This window comes from Trypanosoma cruzi, genomic scaffold (genome assembly GCF_000209065.1).
Source record: "Trypanosoma cruzi strain CL Brener 1047053516317 genomic scaffold, whole genome shotgun sequence".
NCBI lineage: Eukaryota > Euglenozoa > Kinetoplastea > Trypanosomatida > Trypanosomatidae > Trypanosoma > Trypanosoma cruzi.
In genome coordinates, this window is record NW_001849200.1 from 16,686 (window position 1) to 35,833 (window position 19,148).

The 19,148-nt window shown below is 50.0% G+C and overlaps 12 protein-coding genes across 12 annotated transcripts, besides 13 other annotated features; all 12 read right to left on the minus strand.

The window, feature by feature from the left end:
* Nucleotides 1-16,634: part of a sequence feature (heterozygous, non-Esmeraldo-like haplotype) that runs on past the window's edge.
* Nucleotides 71-100: a microsatellite.
* Nucleotides 120-170: a sequence feature (A-rich).
* Nucleotides 228-276: a microsatellite.
* Nucleotides 584-605: a sequence feature (AT_rich).
* Nucleotides 660-686: a sequence feature (AT_rich).
* On the minus strand, nt 870-1,754 carry Tc00.1047053506201.80 (serine/threonine-protein phosphatase PP1, putative; the record flags this gene model as incomplete). The annotated part of the gene is made up of 1 exon (XM_808287.1): nt 870-1,754. One exon carries the CDS (start codon nt 1,752-1,754, stop codon nt 870-872), a length of 885 nt encoding a protein of 294 aa, XP_813380.1.
* On the minus strand, nt 2,092-2,643 carry Tc00.1047053506201.84 (hypothetical protein, conserved; the record flags this gene model as incomplete). The annotated part of the gene is made up of 1 exon (XM_808297.1): nt 2,092-2,643. The coding sequence occupies one exon, from the start codon at nt 2,641-2,643 to the stop codon at nt 2,092-2,094; it is 552 nt and encodes a 183-aa protein (XP_813390.1).
* Nucleotides 2,934-4,220, minus strand: Tc00.1047053506201.90 (hypothetical protein, conserved; the record flags this gene model as incomplete). The annotated part of the gene is made up of 1 exon (XM_808288.1): nt 2,934-4,220. One exon carries the CDS (start codon nt 4,218-4,220, stop codon nt 2,934-2,936), a length of 1,287 nt encoding a protein of 428 aa, XP_813381.1.
* On the minus strand, nt 4,454-5,911 carry Tc00.1047053506201.100 (hypothetical protein, conserved; the record flags this gene model as incomplete). The annotated part of the gene is made up of 1 exon (XM_808289.1): nt 4,454-5,911. The coding sequence occupies one exon, from the start codon at nt 5,909-5,911 to the stop codon at nt 4,454-4,456; it is 1,458 nt and encodes a 485-aa protein (XP_813382.1).
* Nucleotides 6,200-6,230: a microsatellite.
* On the minus strand, nt 6,289-7,680 carry Tc00.1047053506201.110 (hypothetical protein, conserved; the record flags this gene model as incomplete). The annotated part of the gene is made up of 1 exon (XM_808290.1): nt 6,289-7,680. One exon carries the CDS (start codon nt 7,678-7,680, stop codon nt 6,289-6,291), a length of 1,392 nt encoding a protein of 463 aa, XP_813383.1.
* Nucleotides 7,958-7,980: a sequence feature (AT_rich).
* Tc00.1047053506201.120 (hypothetical protein, conserved) lies at nt 8,022-8,867 on the minus strand (the record flags this gene model as incomplete). The annotated part of the gene is made up of 1 exon (XM_808291.1): nt 8,022-8,867. One exon carries the CDS (start codon nt 8,865-8,867, stop codon nt 8,022-8,024), a length of 846 nt encoding a protein of 281 aa, XP_813384.1.
* Nucleotides 9,130-10,479, minus strand: Tc00.1047053506201.130 (hypothetical protein, conserved; the record flags this gene model as incomplete). The annotated part of the gene is made up of 1 exon (XM_808292.1): nt 9,130-10,479. One exon carries the CDS (start codon nt 10,477-10,479, stop codon nt 9,130-9,132), a length of 1,350 nt encoding a protein of 449 aa, XP_813385.1.
* Nucleotides 10,864-13,368, minus strand: Tc00.1047053506201.140 (hypothetical protein, conserved; the record flags this gene model as incomplete). Its single annotated transcript, XM_808293.1, has 1 exon — nt 10,864-13,368. The coding sequence occupies one exon, from the start codon at nt 13,366-13,368 to the stop codon at nt 10,864-10,866; it is 2,505 nt and encodes an 834-aa protein (XP_813386.1).
* Nucleotides 13,728-14,237, minus strand: Tc00.1047053506201.150 (hypothetical protein, conserved; the record flags this gene model as incomplete). Its single annotated transcript, XM_808294.1, has 1 exon — nt 13,728-14,237. The coding sequence occupies one exon, from the start codon at nt 14,235-14,237 to the stop codon at nt 13,728-13,730; it is 510 nt and encodes a 169-aa protein (XP_813387.1).
* Nucleotides 14,309-14,339: a microsatellite.
* Tc00.1047053506201.154 (hypothetical protein, conserved) lies at nt 14,591-15,289 on the minus strand (the record flags this gene model as incomplete). The annotated part of the gene is made up of 1 exon (XM_808298.1): nt 14,591-15,289. One exon carries the CDS (start codon nt 15,287-15,289, stop codon nt 14,591-14,593), a length of 699 nt encoding a protein of 232 aa, XP_813391.1.
* Nucleotides 15,536-16,087, minus strand: Tc00.1047053506201.160 (hypothetical protein, conserved; the record flags this gene model as incomplete). The annotated part of the gene is made up of 1 exon (XM_808295.1): nt 15,536-16,087. The coding sequence occupies one exon, from the start codon at nt 16,085-16,087 to the stop codon at nt 15,536-15,538; it is 552 nt and encodes a 183-aa protein (XP_813388.1).
* On the minus strand, nt 16,630-19,148 carry Tc00.1047053506201.170 (hypothetical protein, conserved; the record flags this gene model as incomplete). Its single annotated transcript, XM_808296.1, has 1 exon — nt 16,630-19,148. A coding segment is annotated over one exon (2,519 nt), but the record flags the coding sequence as incomplete, so codon positions are not given.
* Nucleotides 16,635-16,951: a sequence feature (areas merged during assembly that could not be assigned to a particular haplotype. This can correspond to areas where the two haplotypes were merged or to regions with more than two copies in the genome that were merged during assembly.).
* Nucleotides 16,952-17,197: a sequence feature (heterozygous, Esmeraldo-like haplotype).
* Nucleotides 17,198-17,497: a sequence feature (areas merged during assembly that could not be assigned to a particular haplotype. This can correspond to areas where the two haplotypes were merged or to regions with more than two copies in the genome that were merged during assembly.).
* Nucleotides 17,498-19,148: a sequence feature (heterozygous, non-Esmeraldo-like haplotype).

Consider the following 19,148-nt stretch of genomic DNA (forward strand, 5'->3'; position numbering starts at 1 on the left):
AATGCAGAAAAAAATAATATTTGGAGCGGAATGACAAAACAAAAATGTCGCAGAGAAGAAAGGGGGGGGGAAAAAAAAAAAAAAAAAAAAAAAAAAAAAAGGGAACACCGCAGCGCCATAAATAAAAAATAAAAAAAATTTGGGAGAAAAAAAAAAAAAAAAAAACAGAACTCGCACGACAATAAAAAGAGGAGGGGGGATTTTTATGCACAAACTCCCCAGCGTACAAAAAAAAAAAAAAAAAAAAGTAAAAAATAATAAAAATAAAAATAAAAACTCCGAATCTGCGCCATAGCAGGGGCCCTTTTCTTCTCTAACCCCCTCCCCACAGACACACACACAGAGAAAAAAGAAAAAAAACGCGGCAGCGAGACACGGCAGTTTGGCTCTTTACGCCCGACACACGCAGACACGTTTCAGAGAGGAATTATCGCACACGCAAGGCAAAAATAAATAAGTTCCTAATGGCACATCGTCATGGTAGTTGGCCTCTTCTTGACGTCAAAAAGCGGCGGTTCCTGTTGCCCCTCAACCGCAAGACTCCTCCGCGTAGATGGTAACAGAAGGGAATTGGTAAAAAGACAAAAAATAAATAAATAAATAATGGCCGTCTGCTGCCCTTCAACAGGGTATCATAAATTACAACGATTAATTACCAGATATATATTTTTTTATTAATTTATTTACTTAAAAGGAAAAAGGTTAAACAAGAGAAAATATTATCCCACTCGTCACATCAACTGGCACATTCCTTCCGCAATCCTATCATACAATCACCTCCCCCTTCCCTCAAATATACTACGCTCAATATTTCCCATGGCTCAATACACCGTTAAAAATGCATGGACTCAATCCCCGCCTGCATCACCTCAACGTGCAGGAATAATGAGGAATGAGCACTGCAGCTTTTCATCTACATTCATCACGGCCGCGTCATTGTCGAACTCGCCGCAGTAATTCGGAGCCGAAAAAATCGTCACTAGCTGCCGGTTGGCAAAGAACCCGTACCCATGCTCCATCACCTGGTGCGCACGCACCACCAGGTCCATGTCCACCATGTCTAGGAAGTCGCTCACAATGTCCTCGCCGAACAGGTAGCTCACGCCCCGGTCGCTCTCCAGGAAGCCCCTCACCTCGTCCTCAGGGTCAGCCCAGAGAAGGTCGCACAGGATGCCCTTGTCCGGCACATCACACGGACGCTCTATTTCGTTCACGGTGGCAAGCGAGGTCATGTCAGGACTCAGTCCGCCGTGCATGCAGATGATCTTCTCGCTCACAACGCAGCACACGGGCATCGTGTTGAACACATCCGTGAAGGCCTTGAACAGCTTGATGTTGTACCGGCGCTTCACGTCGTCGAAGAAGCCGTACATCTTGTTGATGCTGGCGCATTCGTGGTTGCCGCGCAGCAAAAAGAAGTTTTCCGGGTACACAATCTTGTAGCAGTACAGGAGGGTGATGGTCTCCACGCTGTGCTTGCCGCGATCCACATAGTCGCCAAGGAACAGGTAGTTCGAGTACGGCGGAAACCCACACTTCTCAAATATGCGCATCAGGTCGTAGTACTGCCCGTGGGTGTCGCCGCAGATGCGCACCGGTGGCCTGATTTCCAACAGCATTGGCTGCGACATAAACACGTCGCGGACAGAATCAAGAACGCTGCGTATGTCCTCCTCACGGATGAGAATCTGCTGCTGCGTCGCGCTTTTTGTCAGCGTCAGCATCTTTTCAAGGAGGTTGTGCGCTAGAGACATACTGCTCAATTGAACACCAATGCGCCGACGTTTCTTGTCACCTTCCCTCCCGTTTCAGAGTTCCTTTATTACACTAACCCTTTTTGATGTTCCCCCCAACAGAGCGTCCAATAAAACACTGCTCCCCCCAGAGATCCAATCAAGAGAAAGAGAAGAGAGTGTGAGCAGCAGGAGGGCTGGTGTTCAAAACGGTTCTCGTGGGTACTCGCTAATCTTGAACAGAGAATCATATTGATTATCACAAAATGCATGAACCTAACCTCCTCATTGGGGTGTTGTGAGGGGAAAAAAAAAAAAATTGGTGGCTAGTGGTACAGCTAGCACTCTTCTTAATGCATTAATCATACGTCTCCTGCTGGTAGTACTCATTTAGTGCCTCACTTGCATACACGTTGCCGCCAGTGATAAATGATGCCGCAACGAAGAAGTAACGGACTTTGTTGTAGAGGGAGTGCCAGAGCCGTGTTGACCACGGCAGATACGCAGTCTGCCTAATCGCATGGGCAGCGTGGATTTCTGAACCCGAAATTGATAGCTCCATGGAGATGCCGACGGCATTTGCCCGACGTTCCTCCTCCTGTTCCTCCTCAAAGGGTTCTCTTGTGCTGGCCAATCTATGCCGCAACAATTCAACTCGCTCGCGTAAAAGCTGCCGACGGCTTAACATCTCCCTCTCTTGTGTAATCTTTTGCGCTCTTTGCTCACGCGACATGTCCCTCTCCTGCTTCTCAATGGCGCCTGTCATTGCGTACATCACATTCAGTGGAATGATACCCGCATCACCACAACCCTCACCACAGCTATCCTCGCTGTCGGTGGATGAAAGCAAGGTGCTGTCATGCTCCACAGCTATCGACGTTTCCAAATTTTCTCGTGGCAGTACTGACATGAAGCTGCTCTACCGTCTTGGTGTGTAAAGAAATAAGACGGGCCACCCAGACACACACACACACAAAAAAAATGGCGGCAGGAGAAATGTCAGAATAAGTGCGGGTCATATTGCAAAGAAAGCAAAACAAAAACAGCAAATTAGGATGAGTGAGTGGGCAAAAATGGTCTCCGCAGGGGAGTAAAGCAAAACATATGTATATATGCATTCATTTAACAATGAACCTGATGCTGTTTGGAACTTTTCACTCGATGTCGCAGCCACAATCAGTGCGCGTCACCCTACCTTTTCTACTCGTTGCGCAGTCTGTGCAATAACGAGTCCACATGTGCCAATCCAACGCCATTCCGCATGCACCCCGTTACATCTATCCGACTTCCGATTGAGGAGCGACATAACGCCACGGCACGCAGGAGAATGTTTGCCAGCAGGTTCGCGTCCACATCCCCACGGCGAAGAGGAATGAGATGAACTGGGTCAGCGACGTTGTTGTTCTTTGCGATTGCCACGCGCTCGTTAAAACTTGGGTTTACAATGTCAGTTACTCGAAACAACGTAAAGCGCATTGGTCCGCCATGCTGAAGACACAGCGCGGAAGGAGAGCCGTCGTCGTCAATTAGAAGATGTTCCTGCCGTCGCGTGGCCTTGAGATAGCCGACGCGGTACAAAAACAGCGTGCGGTACCATTGCAGCGCCGAAGCCCACGAGGATCTGTTGAAGAGCGGTACAAATGCAACGAGGTGGGCGTCCACGAGACTACATGCATCGATCGTGTGGCGCAGCCCTTCAACATCCACCTTGACACAGCCAGGAACATTGCTCTTTGCCCACGGCCTCCACCAGCTGCTGCACTTTGCGGATGCCATGTACACAACAATAGATGCCTGCCGCACCGCATGCTGCACAGCCTGTGGGGACGTTACATCGCCTTTCAGTATTTCCAACTGCAACGGTACAGCAAAGTTTCCCCTCTTCATGCTGGACGTGTAACGCAAAAAGCAGTCGCATTCCATCAGGTCCATGTTGTGTTCTTCCACAATCTCCGTACCCTTTGTTACATTGCACCGCAGACGCGGAAGGAGAGTGTTCTTTGCCTTCTCAAGATCCCGCGCAAGAACCGTCACGCTAATGCCACGCCGAAGACACTGATCCGCAACAAACCGCGCAAAGAAACCGGTGCCGCCGATGAGCGTTACTGTCGAAAATGCAGCTGGTGTGTCAAGTTCCCTGGAAACGTCCATTGTGTTTTGCCGCGGGAAAAAAATGTAGTGCCGCGCTGACTCCTGCATTGTCGCACAGCCTGCAGCATCCATATCAGGAGAAGCGGCTGCTCGGCCCCGCTCAAGGTTGCATTCGTGTCTGGTGCTCTCCTCCCGCATGACACCGTGGAACGGTGACGCGACGCTCCGCAGCACACGTGACTGGACCCATTCCCCGAGGTCATACCTCGCCATCGACGGCTCCCCTCCCCGGCGACACGGCACCGACACCCATAAAACAGCAGAGCAGCACACAGCACAGACAAAGAAAGAAAAAAAAAAGAGGGGAGGAATGGGGCAGTGTATACTTATATACATTTATATGCGTATGTGTTTTTGTGTGTCAGCACACACGCGTCTGTCGGCATCTTGTGAGTTGCCATTCCGCCCACACTTCCCCAAATTCCAAAATAAACGGAGGAAAAAACTTTTAATTCGGCAAAAAAAAAAAAAAAAAACTGCAAAAAACGCAAAATATGGCCCTGATCAGCCGTCTTTCTTTTTCTGTTGTTGTTGTTTTTTGTATCTCAGCGAGAAAAAAAAGTCATTTTTTATGCGCGCGCTGTCGTCGGCGGTCCATGCATGGATGCCTGCAGCATTTTTCTGCATCGGCTTCCCTCCGGTTCCGCGGCAACAAGCTGCTCGATAAGGTCTGGGCGCTCCACAATGCCTGCACCTTTGGCGCACGCCACCCGCACCAAGTCACTCTTGTGTCCCTTGTATACCTCGAAAACATCCTCGACGAAGCGCTCATAGCTCAGCAGAGCAAGATAAATGATGGTGTACGCCAACTGGCCAAGAATGCGATTTGAGCTCAGCTGATCTTCAGAGATGCGAATCACACGTTCCACTTCCGGGGCCCGAGTGGACGCCACCGTTAAGAACTTAAGCTCCTCCAGAAGTTCCCGTACTCCCTTTGTGGTGGTCTCCTTCGCCAGCGCGGCAAGAACGTCAACAGGCGTGTCAAACGGGTATGAAGTGCCCATGACGTCGTTGAAGCGCTGCACAAGCGGCCTGCCGCCACAAAGACGGGTATTCTGTGGGTAATTAACAGTGCAGAAAACAGGAACCTCTAATAAAATTTCCTCTTCATCACCCTCCTCAAGACGTGCCAGGCGGTGATCCACCTGCAAATCAAGTCGTGTATGAAACATGAGCAAAGACTTGGAGTAAATGGTGCGAAAAGCAGCCATGCGCAGCGGGGTTCCCTCCAGATGTTCGTTTCCGTCGCTCAACAGGAGCGGCCAACCAAAGACAAAGGGATTGGACTTCATCATCTTGTCTTCCAGAAGCCGAAAATGAGGAGAAGTTCCAAGGAATATGTTATGCTCGTGGGGGTAATCCAACTCGAGGGTCTTCGGGTCGCGTCGTCGCATGTCCTCGACAAAACGATCCTTGATACTGACAGGGCTGAGTGTTCCGCTAAGTGTCTCCTTCGTCGCCGTCTCAATTGAGTTTTGTACGGACTCGTAGTAGGGGAGATGCTTCTTCATGTGCTGAGCATCTACTTCCAAAAACTCGCTGAAAATGCGTTTTAATGAATCCAGGGAAGGTCGAACCGCGTGCCACAGCAGTGGCGGAAAGTGCTCTGACAGCTGCACAAGCAGTTTCTCTGAAGGACTGTTGTGGTCCCAAAGCAACCGGCATGCGTGCTGCGGCTCATTCACGACGGGAGCATCCTCACGATCTGGAAATGCAAAGGCCTCACCAATGATGGTGTATTCAGCCTCTTCATTGCCAAGGCACAGCCGCCGGCGCAAAATGCTACTCATCCGCGCCGGGTCCCAGAGTTCCTTGTCAAAAATGAACCGCATCTTTCGCCACGCGAGTTCGTCGTATATTTTCACGTCGTATGAACTGGCCGTCTTGGACTCCTTGGCATCACTGCGCAGCTGCAAGACCCATGAGGGTGGCTGAGGACAATTTGAATGGCAGCAACGTCTTGAGAGGCCGAAAGTCACCGGTAAGCCAACGACCTCTAGGCCGTCACACAGCCGCCACCTCCACATTCCCTTCGGTTTAATTTATTTCCCTTCTTTTAATTCCTCCCACCCCCCCCACCGCCTAATTTTCCCTTTAATTCCTAATTTCCGTTTGTGTGGGTATTTTCAATAGCCAGGAGCAAAGGGGCACAAGAAATATTCGCACTTACTTCTCTTCAAACATTGTGCATTGTACCTTCCTCAAATTATTTGTTAGGGCCCATTTACTACTGTTTTCTTTCCTACTTCTTTCCTTACGGCATTTGTCCTCTTTCATTCCTGAATTCATTATAAATTTTACACGAAAATATCTTCATATATATATATATATATATATATATATATAGTATGCGTGTGTGTGTGAAAGATTTTTCCGCTGGAATGTGCTTAAGCGTCGAACTCACTCACACGAGTAGGACGGCGCTGGTGCCATCTTCCTCCTGCGGCTCACGGTAGGCAACAGTCGGAAGCTGCGATTTCGAAATGGGCCGTGTCACCTCTGCCGTGAAGAGACGCGCGTACGTCTTCTCGTACCGCAGCGGCGCCTGATCCTCTGCAGTACTGCCGAATGCCGACACCATCAACGGCACTGTCGGAATAAAGTGCCTCTCCAACGCCGTGAGCTCCCACAATGTGCTGTGCAATGCGTGGCACGCTTCAAGACTCGCCTCCTCCAAGAAAGGATCATTACCATCGAAAAGTGACGCTGTCAAACGTTGTGCCTCCTCTTTCGCAATCTTCCCCGATTTATTTGGCTGTTCCACTTCCCCAGTCTCTGCCGCGCCATCGGCTGCTTCCACCGCCTCCTTCGTGGAGCGATGAATCAAAGCGAGGCAATTGGGATGTCGTTGCAGCACCTTGCGGATGAATGGAAGAGCAAAATAAAGTACCGGTGACGGTGAAAGCAGGGCCACACGCGCTACTTTCTTCACAAACGCCGCTGCAATGTATGAGGGAACACGCAAGGAACTTGTAGAGAGATCCAGCAGACGGAAAAGATCGTACCGGTGGCGCGATGCAAATGCGTCCGGGGTGACAAGCGTGTAGAGCTGCTGGTAGTACTGGGGATATTCCAGGCCGTGGTCAAGCATGAGGAGGAAGATGCCGTGCAACGCCAGCACAGCAACAAGGCCACCACTAGAAAAGCAGCCGCTCAAGTGGTCGGCGACAACAAGCGGGTTGGTAAGGTGCGGCAAAATTACGTCGCCTATGCGATGCAGTATGTGCAGATGGAGAGCAGCAGCCGCAGCGTGGTGTAGACACGGCAGCCACAGTGCGGTGAAGTAGTGCCGGTGGGCACGCTCTGAGAAGACGGAGAGAACAGATGTCATCAACGCCTTCCTCCGCTCGGCAGCGTTGGAATGTACATACGAATCGTTCGCCTCAAATTTAGATCGCTCCTTTTTCAGGAACCCCCACTGAAGGCGAAGCTTCGACAGGTCCGGAATCACGCGGCCGTAGAAAAGCACAAAGACGTTCACAACAATTGCAGATATCGCCGTGTCACCATTACGCCCGCGTTTCTTCGCTGAACGCTCGACAAATGTTGCGGTGGCCCGGAACAAAAAAAACCACACGTCGTCCCCCGCATTGGCAGCACGCAGTGCCTCGCGCAGTTCTGCCACCCGCGGACTGCACTCGTCCGGGCTCACGTGATCCCGCACCGGTCGCACCAACGCGGCGCTCAGACAACTCTCCAGCAGTGGACGCACCGTCGCATCGAAGCGCCCGCACAGCTCCTGGTACGTCGCGCACTGCCCACAGCGCTTCAGTGCCGCGGTGATTTTCGCGTTCATCTTGTCCCCCTGGCCGCTGTCTGCTGCAGTCACTCTATTTCTCTTCCTCGTCCCACGGAGAAAACCTTAATAATAAAAAACAAAGACATCACCACCCAACACAACAAAACGTAATGAAATACCTGAGAAAATGAAATCAAAATTCAACACTGCATTCAAACTGTCATGTGAAAGAAAAAAATAGACGATGACCACCTCACAATAACAACAAAAACAAAAAGACGGATATTTTTTTTTCTTGTCAATCCTCTTTCTGATTTACTTCAATGTGAAGGCCTTTATTTATTTATTTTTTTTTTTCTTCTTGTCCTCTTACCTCCGTCGTGGTGAATGCCACCACTTCACTCGGTGGGCAGTTTCAGAAACTCTGCGATATCCCCCGGACAGACGTTCGGCTCAATGTCAAGTCGCGTCAGTTGCGCCACAACGACCGTCACGTCGTCCTGCTTCCCGCCAGTGTAACGGTACCCCATCGCCCTTGCGTTTTTTGCAAAGGGTGAATCGAATTTCTCATCAGCCCCATTTTTACAGGCCTCCTCAACTAGAGTCTCCGCAACACGCTGGCAGCCTTCACGCTCAACGTTCTCTAAACGCCGCAGGATATCTGACATTTCGACATTGTCTAGCAAGCCGTCACTCGCACAAAGGAACACGTCGCCCTCGCTCACTTCAAGAGTTGTACGGTCCCCGGCAGAAGGCGGATCCTCCGGGAGTTGGTATGGGCAGTTAAACCTGTGCTGCTGCGCCTCGGTGGCAAAGAATAGCTTGGAGCTCCGCAGACATATCGTGCCGCAGTCGCCAAGGTTCAGTACGGATGCAAAACGCCCATCAACAAGAGTCACGAGTGACACCGGACATCCGCCAGGTTTACCTCTTTTTTGTGTTTCTGCAAACCCATAATTGAGAGCCTCCAGGGCGCTGATGGTGCCGCGATTTTGATCCTTCTCCAAGGCCTGTCGGGTGAACCTCATAATATTCCTCGTGAATACGGCGGGATCGACGCCGATTCGTGCGTACCCGCCAACGCCGTCAGCCACACCGATACCGCTCGTGTGCACCAAAAACGCATCCTCACCGCCATTCTTCGCCTTTGACGGGTGTGGCACTGCAAATGCACCGCGGCGCCCGAACCACAAGAGTGGCTGAACCGATGCGGCAGAGAAGAGCCGGCGCGAGCATGCAAACATCACCCTGACATGCAGGAGGAAAAAGGCAAAAAGAGAGTTTAAAAGGAGGATCCTCTCGGCATCGAGAGGAAAGAAAAAAAAAATGGCCAGTAAAAAAAAATGGCTAGGGTCAGGTATGCCCCCTCACCAACTGGGCGCAACTGCAGGCAAGAGCAACTGCAATTCCGTTGCCTCCCTCAACAATTCGAGGCATTTTGGGCTCCACGGTAAATCCCACCCACTTCCTTCAATAGAGTTATTTCCTTTTTTTTTTGCTTGTACATCACTTGTACCGCCCTTCTTTCGTCGTGCCGTCCGCAAAGGTCGTCACGCGCACACCATCTACGCGGTCGAGGATGGAAGTCTTGTTCGGGTACTCATAAAGCGTACTGCCATCCGCAAACACTGTGGTGGTTAGATCACTCTTCTTGAATACTCTGGTCCCATCGGGCCGCAGTAGTGTCAAATCACCATTTTTATACGCATATTGCCATGTACCGTCCTCCAGTTGTGTACAGTGGGGATCTTGAGTGGCTGTGCCAACATTGGCCGTTTCCTCCTCCTCTTTCCTAGGTTCTTTTGTTGTCTGTGTGGATGCCTTTAAATCCCGAGATGCCTTTTCAGGGGCTGCATCGCTGCCTGCTACCGTAATTTCAACTGTGTCCGACGTAAGAATGGTGGCGCCACTGCCGCGTAATTTACTCATCTCTGCCAGAGCCGCCTCTCGCTCCATCTTTGTACGCTGAGCTTGGACTTTCCTCTCCCGCTCGGCCGACTTGTAGTAACTCTCTGCTTGTTTCCATTGCTGCAGGACAAAACCCCAGTTCATCTTTAGCACGGCCTCCTGGGCAACCTGAGCACGGATCGAAGAAAGACTCCCATGTAGGTCGTCGACCGTGTCGGTAACCGCGGCAGCCATCGCTGCCACAGTTGCAGTTGATGCTTCTGCAACAAGTGGGTTGCGGGCCGCACGAGACCACGGCGCCGGAGAGGACTCTGCAGCACTCGTTTTTGTCCTCGCCCCAATCGCTGACAGTAGCCTGCCCTCAGTCATGTTAATAACAGCCAGCGGCCAAAGCCCAAGCACCAGCGGCACACGGTTGGCCGGAAAGTTTACCACCACAAGACGGTGACCCTCAGGCCGTTCCTTGTCGTACACCAGCCACGTCCATCCGGGCTCCCGCCGGCTCGTTGCGTACATCACAAATTCATCCGTAAAATGCGTAAACAACCCAAACTGCCCTGCAGCAATGCTTTCCCACTCCACTGGCATACCCCCACCACTCTGTGAACACTTTTCCTCAAGATGCATGCAGAAGTGCTCGCTCGAAAGAAAATGGACGCGCCGTTTGAGACACGCCCGACAAGGGTGCCTCAAAAAGGCACTGTGTTCCGCCAGCGCAGTAAGTGGAAGCGCATGCGCCATCACGGGGCAGTCAGGCAAATGCACATCGTTTCTTCTGGACGTGTGGCCGCTGGCCACAATGAGCTGTGCCGCGGAGACATTCACCCCCTTCGCGATGGGTGGATCGAGCAGCGGAAGAAGAACCGGGACAAGTTTTTGCAGCTCACTTGCCACAAGTGCTGCCCTCCCCGCTGTCACACACAACAAAGCTGAAGTTATCCCCAACATTCCCGCAGCGCGTGAGAACGTCCCAGTCTTTGCTTTCTTCACTTCGTGTAGGTCCCTTCCCTGTGCCGAGAAACGACCTCTCACTCTCCTCAAGGAAGAAGATGCCAAGCGCCAGCGACATCACAACAACAACAAAAGGTAAAATGGCTCAGGCGCAAAAAAGAAAAGATGAGTATAAATAAAAATGAATAAACAAATAATAAGCGTAAGAAATAAAAATCTCCCACCCATGACGCACCACTTCTAGTACCATTTTTGGTTCTTCCGCAGTCGCCTCGAATTTTCCGTGCACAACGTGTAAAGCGGCGGCATTATTGGCAACGGCAATATTGGCTGTGATAATGAAAAAGAGATCGAGGATACCAACAGCTATTACAGAAAAAGTTAATCTTGATGGAAATAACGCCATTCAACCTTCTCTTTGTTCTTCCTTAACTTGCCCTGTGTATTGTACGTTTTTCCGTACATGGTGGATGCTTTTCGAAGCGTCTTATCGACAAGGGATGCGGCATTATGGCTACGTGTTCGCACTTTGGAAAGAAGGGCCTTACCCACACTGTCGTCCCGAATCTGATGTCCAACGTAAAGTTCCAACCATCGCAACGCATTCTCGACGGTCATGTTATTGGCAAGCCGTAGAACAGTTCTTCCTACCACTCTAAAAAAGACGTTAGGAAGCTCTGGCACATTTGATGCCGCCTCGAGAAAGCGCATCAACGTGTTCTCATCCGCAGTTTGCAACGTGGCGGCACCGGAGCGACACACCGCTGCGAGTGCCTCTTTGTCATCCGCAACGTTAACAAAGGCTCGCCATACATCTTCAACCTCCAGATCTCCCGCTGCAATCGGAGGACGAGACCTCAACGTTGCCGCCATCGCGGCCGTTTTCTCCCTGTCCTCATTTGAAATAGAAAGAAGTAGGAATAAATCGAGCGTCGACAATTCTTCTGGACGTGCCTGAGAAAGTACTTCTGCTCCTGGCAGGGCCAAAAAGGCTTTACGCTGCTTTTCGCTACACGTACATGCCACCAATACAATGTCTGACAAGCTCCAGCCTTCAATCGAAGTAACATGTTCTACCAGCACAGATTGCTCAAAATATGGAACGAATTTTAGCTTCCGCGCAGTTAATGCCGTCGAAGTAATACTCTCGTGGTCGGGCGAAATGTGAGACAAATGAGAAAGAAGTGCGCGAAACATAAGAACGTCACGAGATTTAAGCGCCACTAAAACTTCACAAAGAGTTCTCACATGGATGGGTGTCATGGAGCCAATGGCTTTTGAAAGCCGGGTCAGTAGAAGCGTTGTTAATCCTCTGTCATCTACCCCAAGATGCACAAGCAATTTCAAAATATACATGGCGTCTTCCATTTTTATCCCCTCCGGGGGCTGCTGCTGCTCTATTGCGTCACGCAACACTGCATACACCTTTGACTCCACTGAGAGTCGCCCCCCTTTCGCGACATTAAACGACTCTAATACCATCGTCACCGTAGGAATGGAAAGAAGTTTCCCATGATAAGCCTTATGTTTGCGGCGATCAAACTTACGCGTAGCGGCAAAACGATTCAGTAACTCATTGAAGAAAATGCCATCCACTGCTTCCCCTGCATGGGCAGCCGCATAGAGCAAATAGGCGATGTCTTCTTGAGTAAAATTAGAAGGAGTGTTCTGAAGAAAGGAATTTTTGCAGTGCGATACAAGTTCAGGAGGAAAGAGTTGCAAATCCCGCATACACCGAAGAAGAATTTGCGTCATGGATGGTGAAGAAATCTTTTCAGTGCCTTTTAGCTGGTCCACAAACCGCAAAAGCAACTTAGTAGCCTCTGACGGCGCAATCAGTGACATACCACGAAGCTGCAACAACAAGGCATTGTCGTATCTATCGGATGTTCCCTTGCCAAGCGAAGTTTTGGAACAAAGGAGCCTCTGAAGCTCTTTTCGCAGACAAGACGCCGCGTTTGGCATGGCGGTAAGGCTCCTACAACAGTCTAGCATGTCCTCCGGTGACATTTCGGGGAGAACACGCAGCAGTAAGTCCTCAAACATTTTGCTGAGATGTCCCGACCGCGCGCTTGTCACTGCGCGTAGCATAGCAATAACCTGTGATGCACTGACGCTGCCGGGCGGTTTCCCACAAATTGCCACCTGTAGAGCGTCTAGCCACTCTGCGTCAGTAGAGTGGTGTGCCAAGATGGCCTCTGCCACCGTTATCATTTGTTCAGGGCTAAGCTTGCCACCGCGTGTGAGGGAAAGGATGAGCTCTCGAAGCACTGCGAGACTTTCCCCTTGAAGAGGAACCCCTAACTGCGCGCACAGGCACACCGCCTGACAGTCATTGCTCCGTTCAATGCGCTGTGCCGTTAATAACGCGAGTTGCTGTGACACGGCTACAGCGGCCCCACGCGTCGCATGCTGAGATGAATGTGACTGAAGCATAGGGAGCAGAGAACGCCAGACGACAGCACAAAAAGTCACGTGCTCTTCTAGCGTAAGCCCCTCCAGGAGCTCCTCAACTCGACCAGAAAACCAAGGCTGCTCAAATAAAACACGTGACCAAAGCGGACCTGAGTTGGGCTGCTCATTCAGTCGCTTGACAATTTCCAGCAAATTTTCCCGTGTCAGCTGCTCCGATAACCTGGAAAGAAACTGGCCCACTTTTGTCTCCAGATGACTTCCTGCCGGATACGAGACACGATGCATAAAATACACGAGGTCTGTCGCATCTTCAACCTCCTCAATTGCGTCCTCCAGCTTCAAATCGTACAGGTAAGATCGTGCCTGCTGTAGCTTTCGCGGCTCACTCGACGCGGCGGCAATCCAGCCTTGAATGAGCTCCGAATGCACTCGCCACGCACGTGAAGCCCAATAAGAAAAAGTCCTTCGCATTCCTCCCGCTGGGGTGTATTTGACGTCGCTGATGTTGCTATTTCTTTTCCTTCCTTCTTTTCTTCTTCTTTCCTACTTCTCTTGCTGTTGCTTTTGGGGGAGGAGAGGGTTCCACCTGCCTAATGGGTAGTTAGCACAGCACCCCGACGCCCTTTCTCTCCGTCCACACGGTAGAGCGGCAGTCGCTACCGTTTCTCTTACAATTCCTTGTTTGGGAAAGGAATCAAAAAGAACCATAAGAAAATGTTGGGCCTCGCTAAGAGCAGAGACAAAATTAATAAAGGCGGCAAATAATAGGATGATCTCGCATGTCGCTTTATTTGCACCCACTCCACCACGCCCTTCAACGCCAAACCTCACTAGTCCTCCTTGTGCCGCTTCACTTTATCCCGCATAAAACTCGGTAGGCCATGTGGTTGCGGTGCAAACCTCTGGCGCGGGCTATGTTTCGCCCTTATTACGCCTTGCACAGCGTAGACCCCTGCCAATACCGCCAAGACGTTGAGACCAAGGAGTATAGCGGAGAAAGCCAAGTCGAGCATCATGACATACGTCTGTAACCACATGTAATAAATGGCCCCCACCGCAGCCACAAGTAAGAGGCCAATGGCCAGGCATGATGTGCCCACTTCCTCCGCAAGATTCCCACGTGTACCAAGAGACAGAGCGGCAAAATCTATGACGAGCAGCAAAAGTGCTGAAACAATTTCCATTGGTAGCGCTGCAGGAGGAAAATGCAGCATGCTCCCCTTGTAGATGAGGAGCCCCAGCGTCACGACGAACCAGATGCCGCTCCAACCAGCAGAACCGTACAGCAGAAGCTGAAAAGAGAGCGATGGGCCACCCGCCGTTGGGGTGCCCACGTTCATGGATCCCAAGCAATCCAGAAGGAAAAAAAAAAATTGAATGTCGCTTCCCTCCCCGCGTCTTTCGTGCAGAAATATATATATATATATATATATATATATATAATCAGAAAACACGCCAAGCAAAAAAAGTAAAAATAACCACCGCACACGTGAAGCATCGGCAAAACGAAAAAAAGCTGTAATGGAGGTACACACAGAGAAGGAGAAATACGTATAAATTGCACTCTCACTCTCAATCCCCCACGCATGCAACATAAAAAGAATTTTAATCGACCAGTTTATTTTAATGTTTGGAAGTATTTGCTCATTATTTCCCCTTCCTCGGCATTTGGGTTCTTGGCACGCTCATTCTCTCAGATTTCCTCGTCGCTGTCATCCGCTCCCTCCTCAGCCCCAGGGCCCCTTAAAGCTCCTCGCAGTACTGTTCGTCGCTCACGTTCACGCAAGCGACAAACACGATCCTTTTCTTGCAACCTTGCTAATTCCTTCTTCCGCTGCTTCAGCTGTCGGATGTCTAATCCTCGCAGTGGCCAGAACTCCTCATCCGAGTCCTCTTGGTCCACAAAGACGTATTTACCTGACAACTCGCCTTTTGGCATTCCTGCCGACATGGCTTCTGCAGCCTCATCCTCTTCTTCTTCTTCCTCCTCCCTGATATCTGCATTAGCGTTGCCTTCGGCGTTCGTGTCATCACCTCTATTTTCTGTGCCCGTCGTTGAATTCCCCAGTGTCGGGGGTTTCTGGCACTTTGCACAACGTGCCCTTTCCGTCGCGCACCGCTGGCAGATATGATGATAAGCGATGGTCACAGTCCTTTCTTGACAGCAGTTACACTTCCGCTGACGTTCCAGAGGAATGTACTTGCCATAATCCACTTTCCACTGCAAGATGTCGCAGCAGCGTCGACAGCATAAACTAGTCATGAACGCTAAAACAACCGGTGGGAGCCTCTGGTCATTTACCTTGAAGCGATAGGGATCAAACTTCACCTTGTTCATGTGCACCTGCTGCGAGCCCCGAGCACCATGCCGCACAAGACGCTTGCTGGGCATCCCCTCCAACCCTACCAGTTTTTGGCGCACTTGGAAAAATGGCGGTGAACAAAATTCACTCCCCCTCTCACGGTTAACAAAAGGAAAAAAAAAACACTGATAACCGGGTGAGGAATAACAATAAAAGCAATATTTGCGGGAGTGAGGAGAGCCATCCAATTATAGGGCAGACAATTTGCCATCTTCCCAAGGACAAAAAATGAATGAGATTAATGAGGGGTGATAAGCTAAGCAAAAGGCCTATTTCTACTTCACGCTCTTGAGTGGCAGTGAGTCCAAATAGAGCGAAAGCTGTGAGATGGTGGTGCAGTTGATCAGCTCCCCCCACTCCCATAAAAAACCATTCCCACAACTCTCCTGATCTAGGTTACAACCGCCAACACCATCAACATCATCTCCGTTGTGGACGTAGCGACAAACAAATCCCGCAATGACACCAAAGCTACACGGATCCCCCACGCACCGTTCTATTACGAACCACGGGCCAGAGGACGTAGAATAAAAAGGCAAAGAGGCCCCAGGTGCAGTAACTTCTGGAACTTCGCCACAGAGACCCCGCCCTCCACGCGCCCACTGTAAAACGGTATTCATAAGATCTCCCTCAGTAGCCACAGAAACAATTTCACCACCTCCACCAGCAAAACAGTTTACGACATCGTCCTTGAGGAAGAGTACGCAGCCATACAAAGTATTTGCTACAGCATCAGCCTCGTTGTCGTCATGCTTCTGTCGCAGCGCTAAATGACTAAGGCAACCAACAGTTTGCCCCTTATTATAAACCCAACGACCAACAAACATACCCAATAGCCTTAAGAAACAAGAAATACAAAGAAGGTTCAACAAAATTATTCGCTTAGCAAAACAAAACACCCCAGAAGAAGTAGGAACGTCAAAGCAGCATTCGTGGACAACTCCGCTAAAAACAAACTCCAATTTTATTTCAGGCTGTCCCCAACGTCGTATGAATCACACCGCGCCTTTCAGAACTCTCAGAAGAGAATAAAACTGAAACGAGCCGTAAAACAAGAAAACATCCACGGTGGGAGACTGGTAAAACATAATAATAAGAAAAAAAAACGGAACAAAAGTCTGTAAAAGTAAACTCTGCTATAAATACAACTATATACAGCAGCTGCTCACGAAAAAAAAGTCCAACTAATGGCGAACCAACACTCACACCCTCCCCAATACAAATTTTAAAAACCGATTACAAAATTCACAAGCAACTATTACAACACACCCATTGCTTCCCTTGTTTCCCCTCCATGACGCATTTGCCACACAGTGAGGACCAAAAAAACTACATTTTACATCTCACATCCCCTTCGGTTTGGTTACACTCATTGGCGTTCAGTAAAAAAAGAGACTGCAGAAACCTGATCCCCAGGCACATGACATGCATTACCGGCATCAATGACAAAGGCGGCCATGAGTGCCTCAGGTCTCTCACACAGTAATTTCCCCCATTCATCACCGTCGAAAACCTTTACGTGTCGCGTAACCACCTTCTCCTTTACCTCCGTTGGGTCCGTCCACAACTCACAGTGCGCCCTCAAAAACACCAACTCCTTCTCCTTATCCGACAAAAGACGCCTCAAAGCACCATTCACCCCCTCGACTACCTTTAGTTGTACCAAAATATCGGTTAATTCCTTCTCAATTGTTTCAACAGCATTATACTTTTCGGCAGATAAAGCTACAAGTGCCTCTTCCAACTCACGAGATTTAGACTCCAGCCCACCAACAACCAACTCCCTCGACCTACACTCCGATTCAATTCTTTCCCTTTCCAAAACATTCCGCTCCAACTCCTCCTCCAAACGTTTTTTATCATCTAACAGCCTCTCATTCTCCGCAGCCTTCTGCTCAAGCTCCTCCGCCAGCCTCTCATTCTCCGCGGCCTTCTGCTCAAGCTCCTCCGCCAGCCTCTCATTCTCCGCGGCCTTCTGCTCAAGCTCCTCCGCCAGCCTCTCATTCTCCGCGGCCTTCTGCTCAAGCTCCTCCGCCAGCCTCTCATTCTCCGCGGCCTTCTGCTCAAGCTCCTCCGCCAGCCTCTCATTCTCCGCGGCCTTCTGCTCAAGCTCCTCCGCCAGCCTCTCATTCTCCGCGGCCTTCTGCTCAAGCTCATCCGCCAGCTTCTCATTCTCCGCGGCCTTCTGCTCAAGCTCCTCCGCCAGCCTCTCATTCTCCGCGGCCTTCTGCTCAAGCTCATCCGCCAGCCTCTCATTCTCCGCGGCCTTCTGCTCAAGCTCATCCGCCAGCCTCTCGTTATCGGTTGCTAGCTTTTCGAGCTCATCGGCAAGCTTCTCGTTTTCGATGGTAAGCTTTTCAAGCTCCTCAGCTTGTTTTGCGTTTTCTATGTTTTTTTGTTGAAGCTCGTTTTCTTGTGTTTCGTTTTGCCGGTAGAGACTTTGGATTGTGTTGTTTGCTTTTACAAATTCTTCGTATTTGGCACGAAGTTGGTCACTGAGGTTTTGATTATCTGCTGCTGCTTCTCTTAGCTGGCTGTTAATTGTTTCCATATCGTCACTGAGTTGTTGTAGCTGCTGGCGAAGAGTATCGTTTTCTTGTTGGAGCTGGTTGCTCCGTTGTATCTGATTTGTATATTCGTCCATTGTGATAGAAAGTAGGGGTTCTCTCAAAAGTTCTTCTGGGTCCAGGGCATCCTCGAAACCCGCGTCTTTTACCGTATAAAGCTGAAGCGTGGGCTCCAGTGACCTTGCTTCATGAGCGGTGCGGCGTTTTTGTCGATGAGCGTTTAGTTCTTTTTGCTTTCTTTGATTTATTTCCATAAGTTCTTTGTTTTGTCGTTCTTTCAACTCAAGCGCACGCGCACCAACATTTTGATTATTCAATGCATCCTCAAGTTGCTTTTGAAGGTCATGGATCTCTTCATCACGCGCTTCGATGCCTTCTAACGCCTCCTTCTCAGAGGTTTTGAGAGCGTCTAATAGGTCACTTATCTGACGTAAATTTTTCGCTAACTCTTCGCATTCTGCCCTCTTTCGTGCTAACTCATGAAGGAGTTCCGAGCGTTCCTGTGCGGCGTCGCTCGCTGCTTTCTGTGCTATTTGTAGTTCATCTTTAAGCTGCTCATTCTCGGTCTCCATGCCCTTTTTCTCTTGTGTTACTGTATTCAAATGGACAAGGAGATTATCGTGAGTTTGATTAAGATCCTCCAGCTGTTTCTGCAGCTGTGCAGCCTCATTCTCGAGCAGCTCGCACTGCTTCATCTGTTCATGAAGCTCATCCAAAGTCACGCAGTAAAGCGGTTCCGCGGTGTTATCTCCCTTAAATGTCGACAAATTACGTTGGGTACGCATCTGAATTGCCTGGTTCTTTTGCAACTTGAACAATTCCAGTTCACTTGCCTGTTTGTCAGCAAGGTCTTTCAACTTCTCTACCAAATCGCGCATTCGACCAATTTCGGCATGAAGCTCATTGTTTCGCTGCCGTAACGCTTCCTGCTCCCGTAGCGTTGATGCCGTCTGCCGACGGAACTCCTCAGCTGATTTTTCCAGGGTGCACTGCAACGAGCGGTTCTCATTGTGAATCTTGTCCAGCAGCATAAGCAAATCGCCAATCTCGCTTTCATATGCATCCTTGTCAACAAGATGGCCCTTTCCTCCCAGCTCCTCGACGAACTCGTCAAAGTAAAGTCCTTGAAACTTCGTCTCAGGAATGTCAATTGCCCGGCAGACTTCCACAATTGCGCGGTCAAGAGACACCTTGGCGCCATTGGGATCATGATACAGGCGGTTCATCTCACGCGGTGGGAATTGTTCAAGACGCCTATCAATCTCCCCAGTGGTCAGCTCAGTAGAGTGCCGGACGTGAACGAGGTAACAAGAGCATCGGG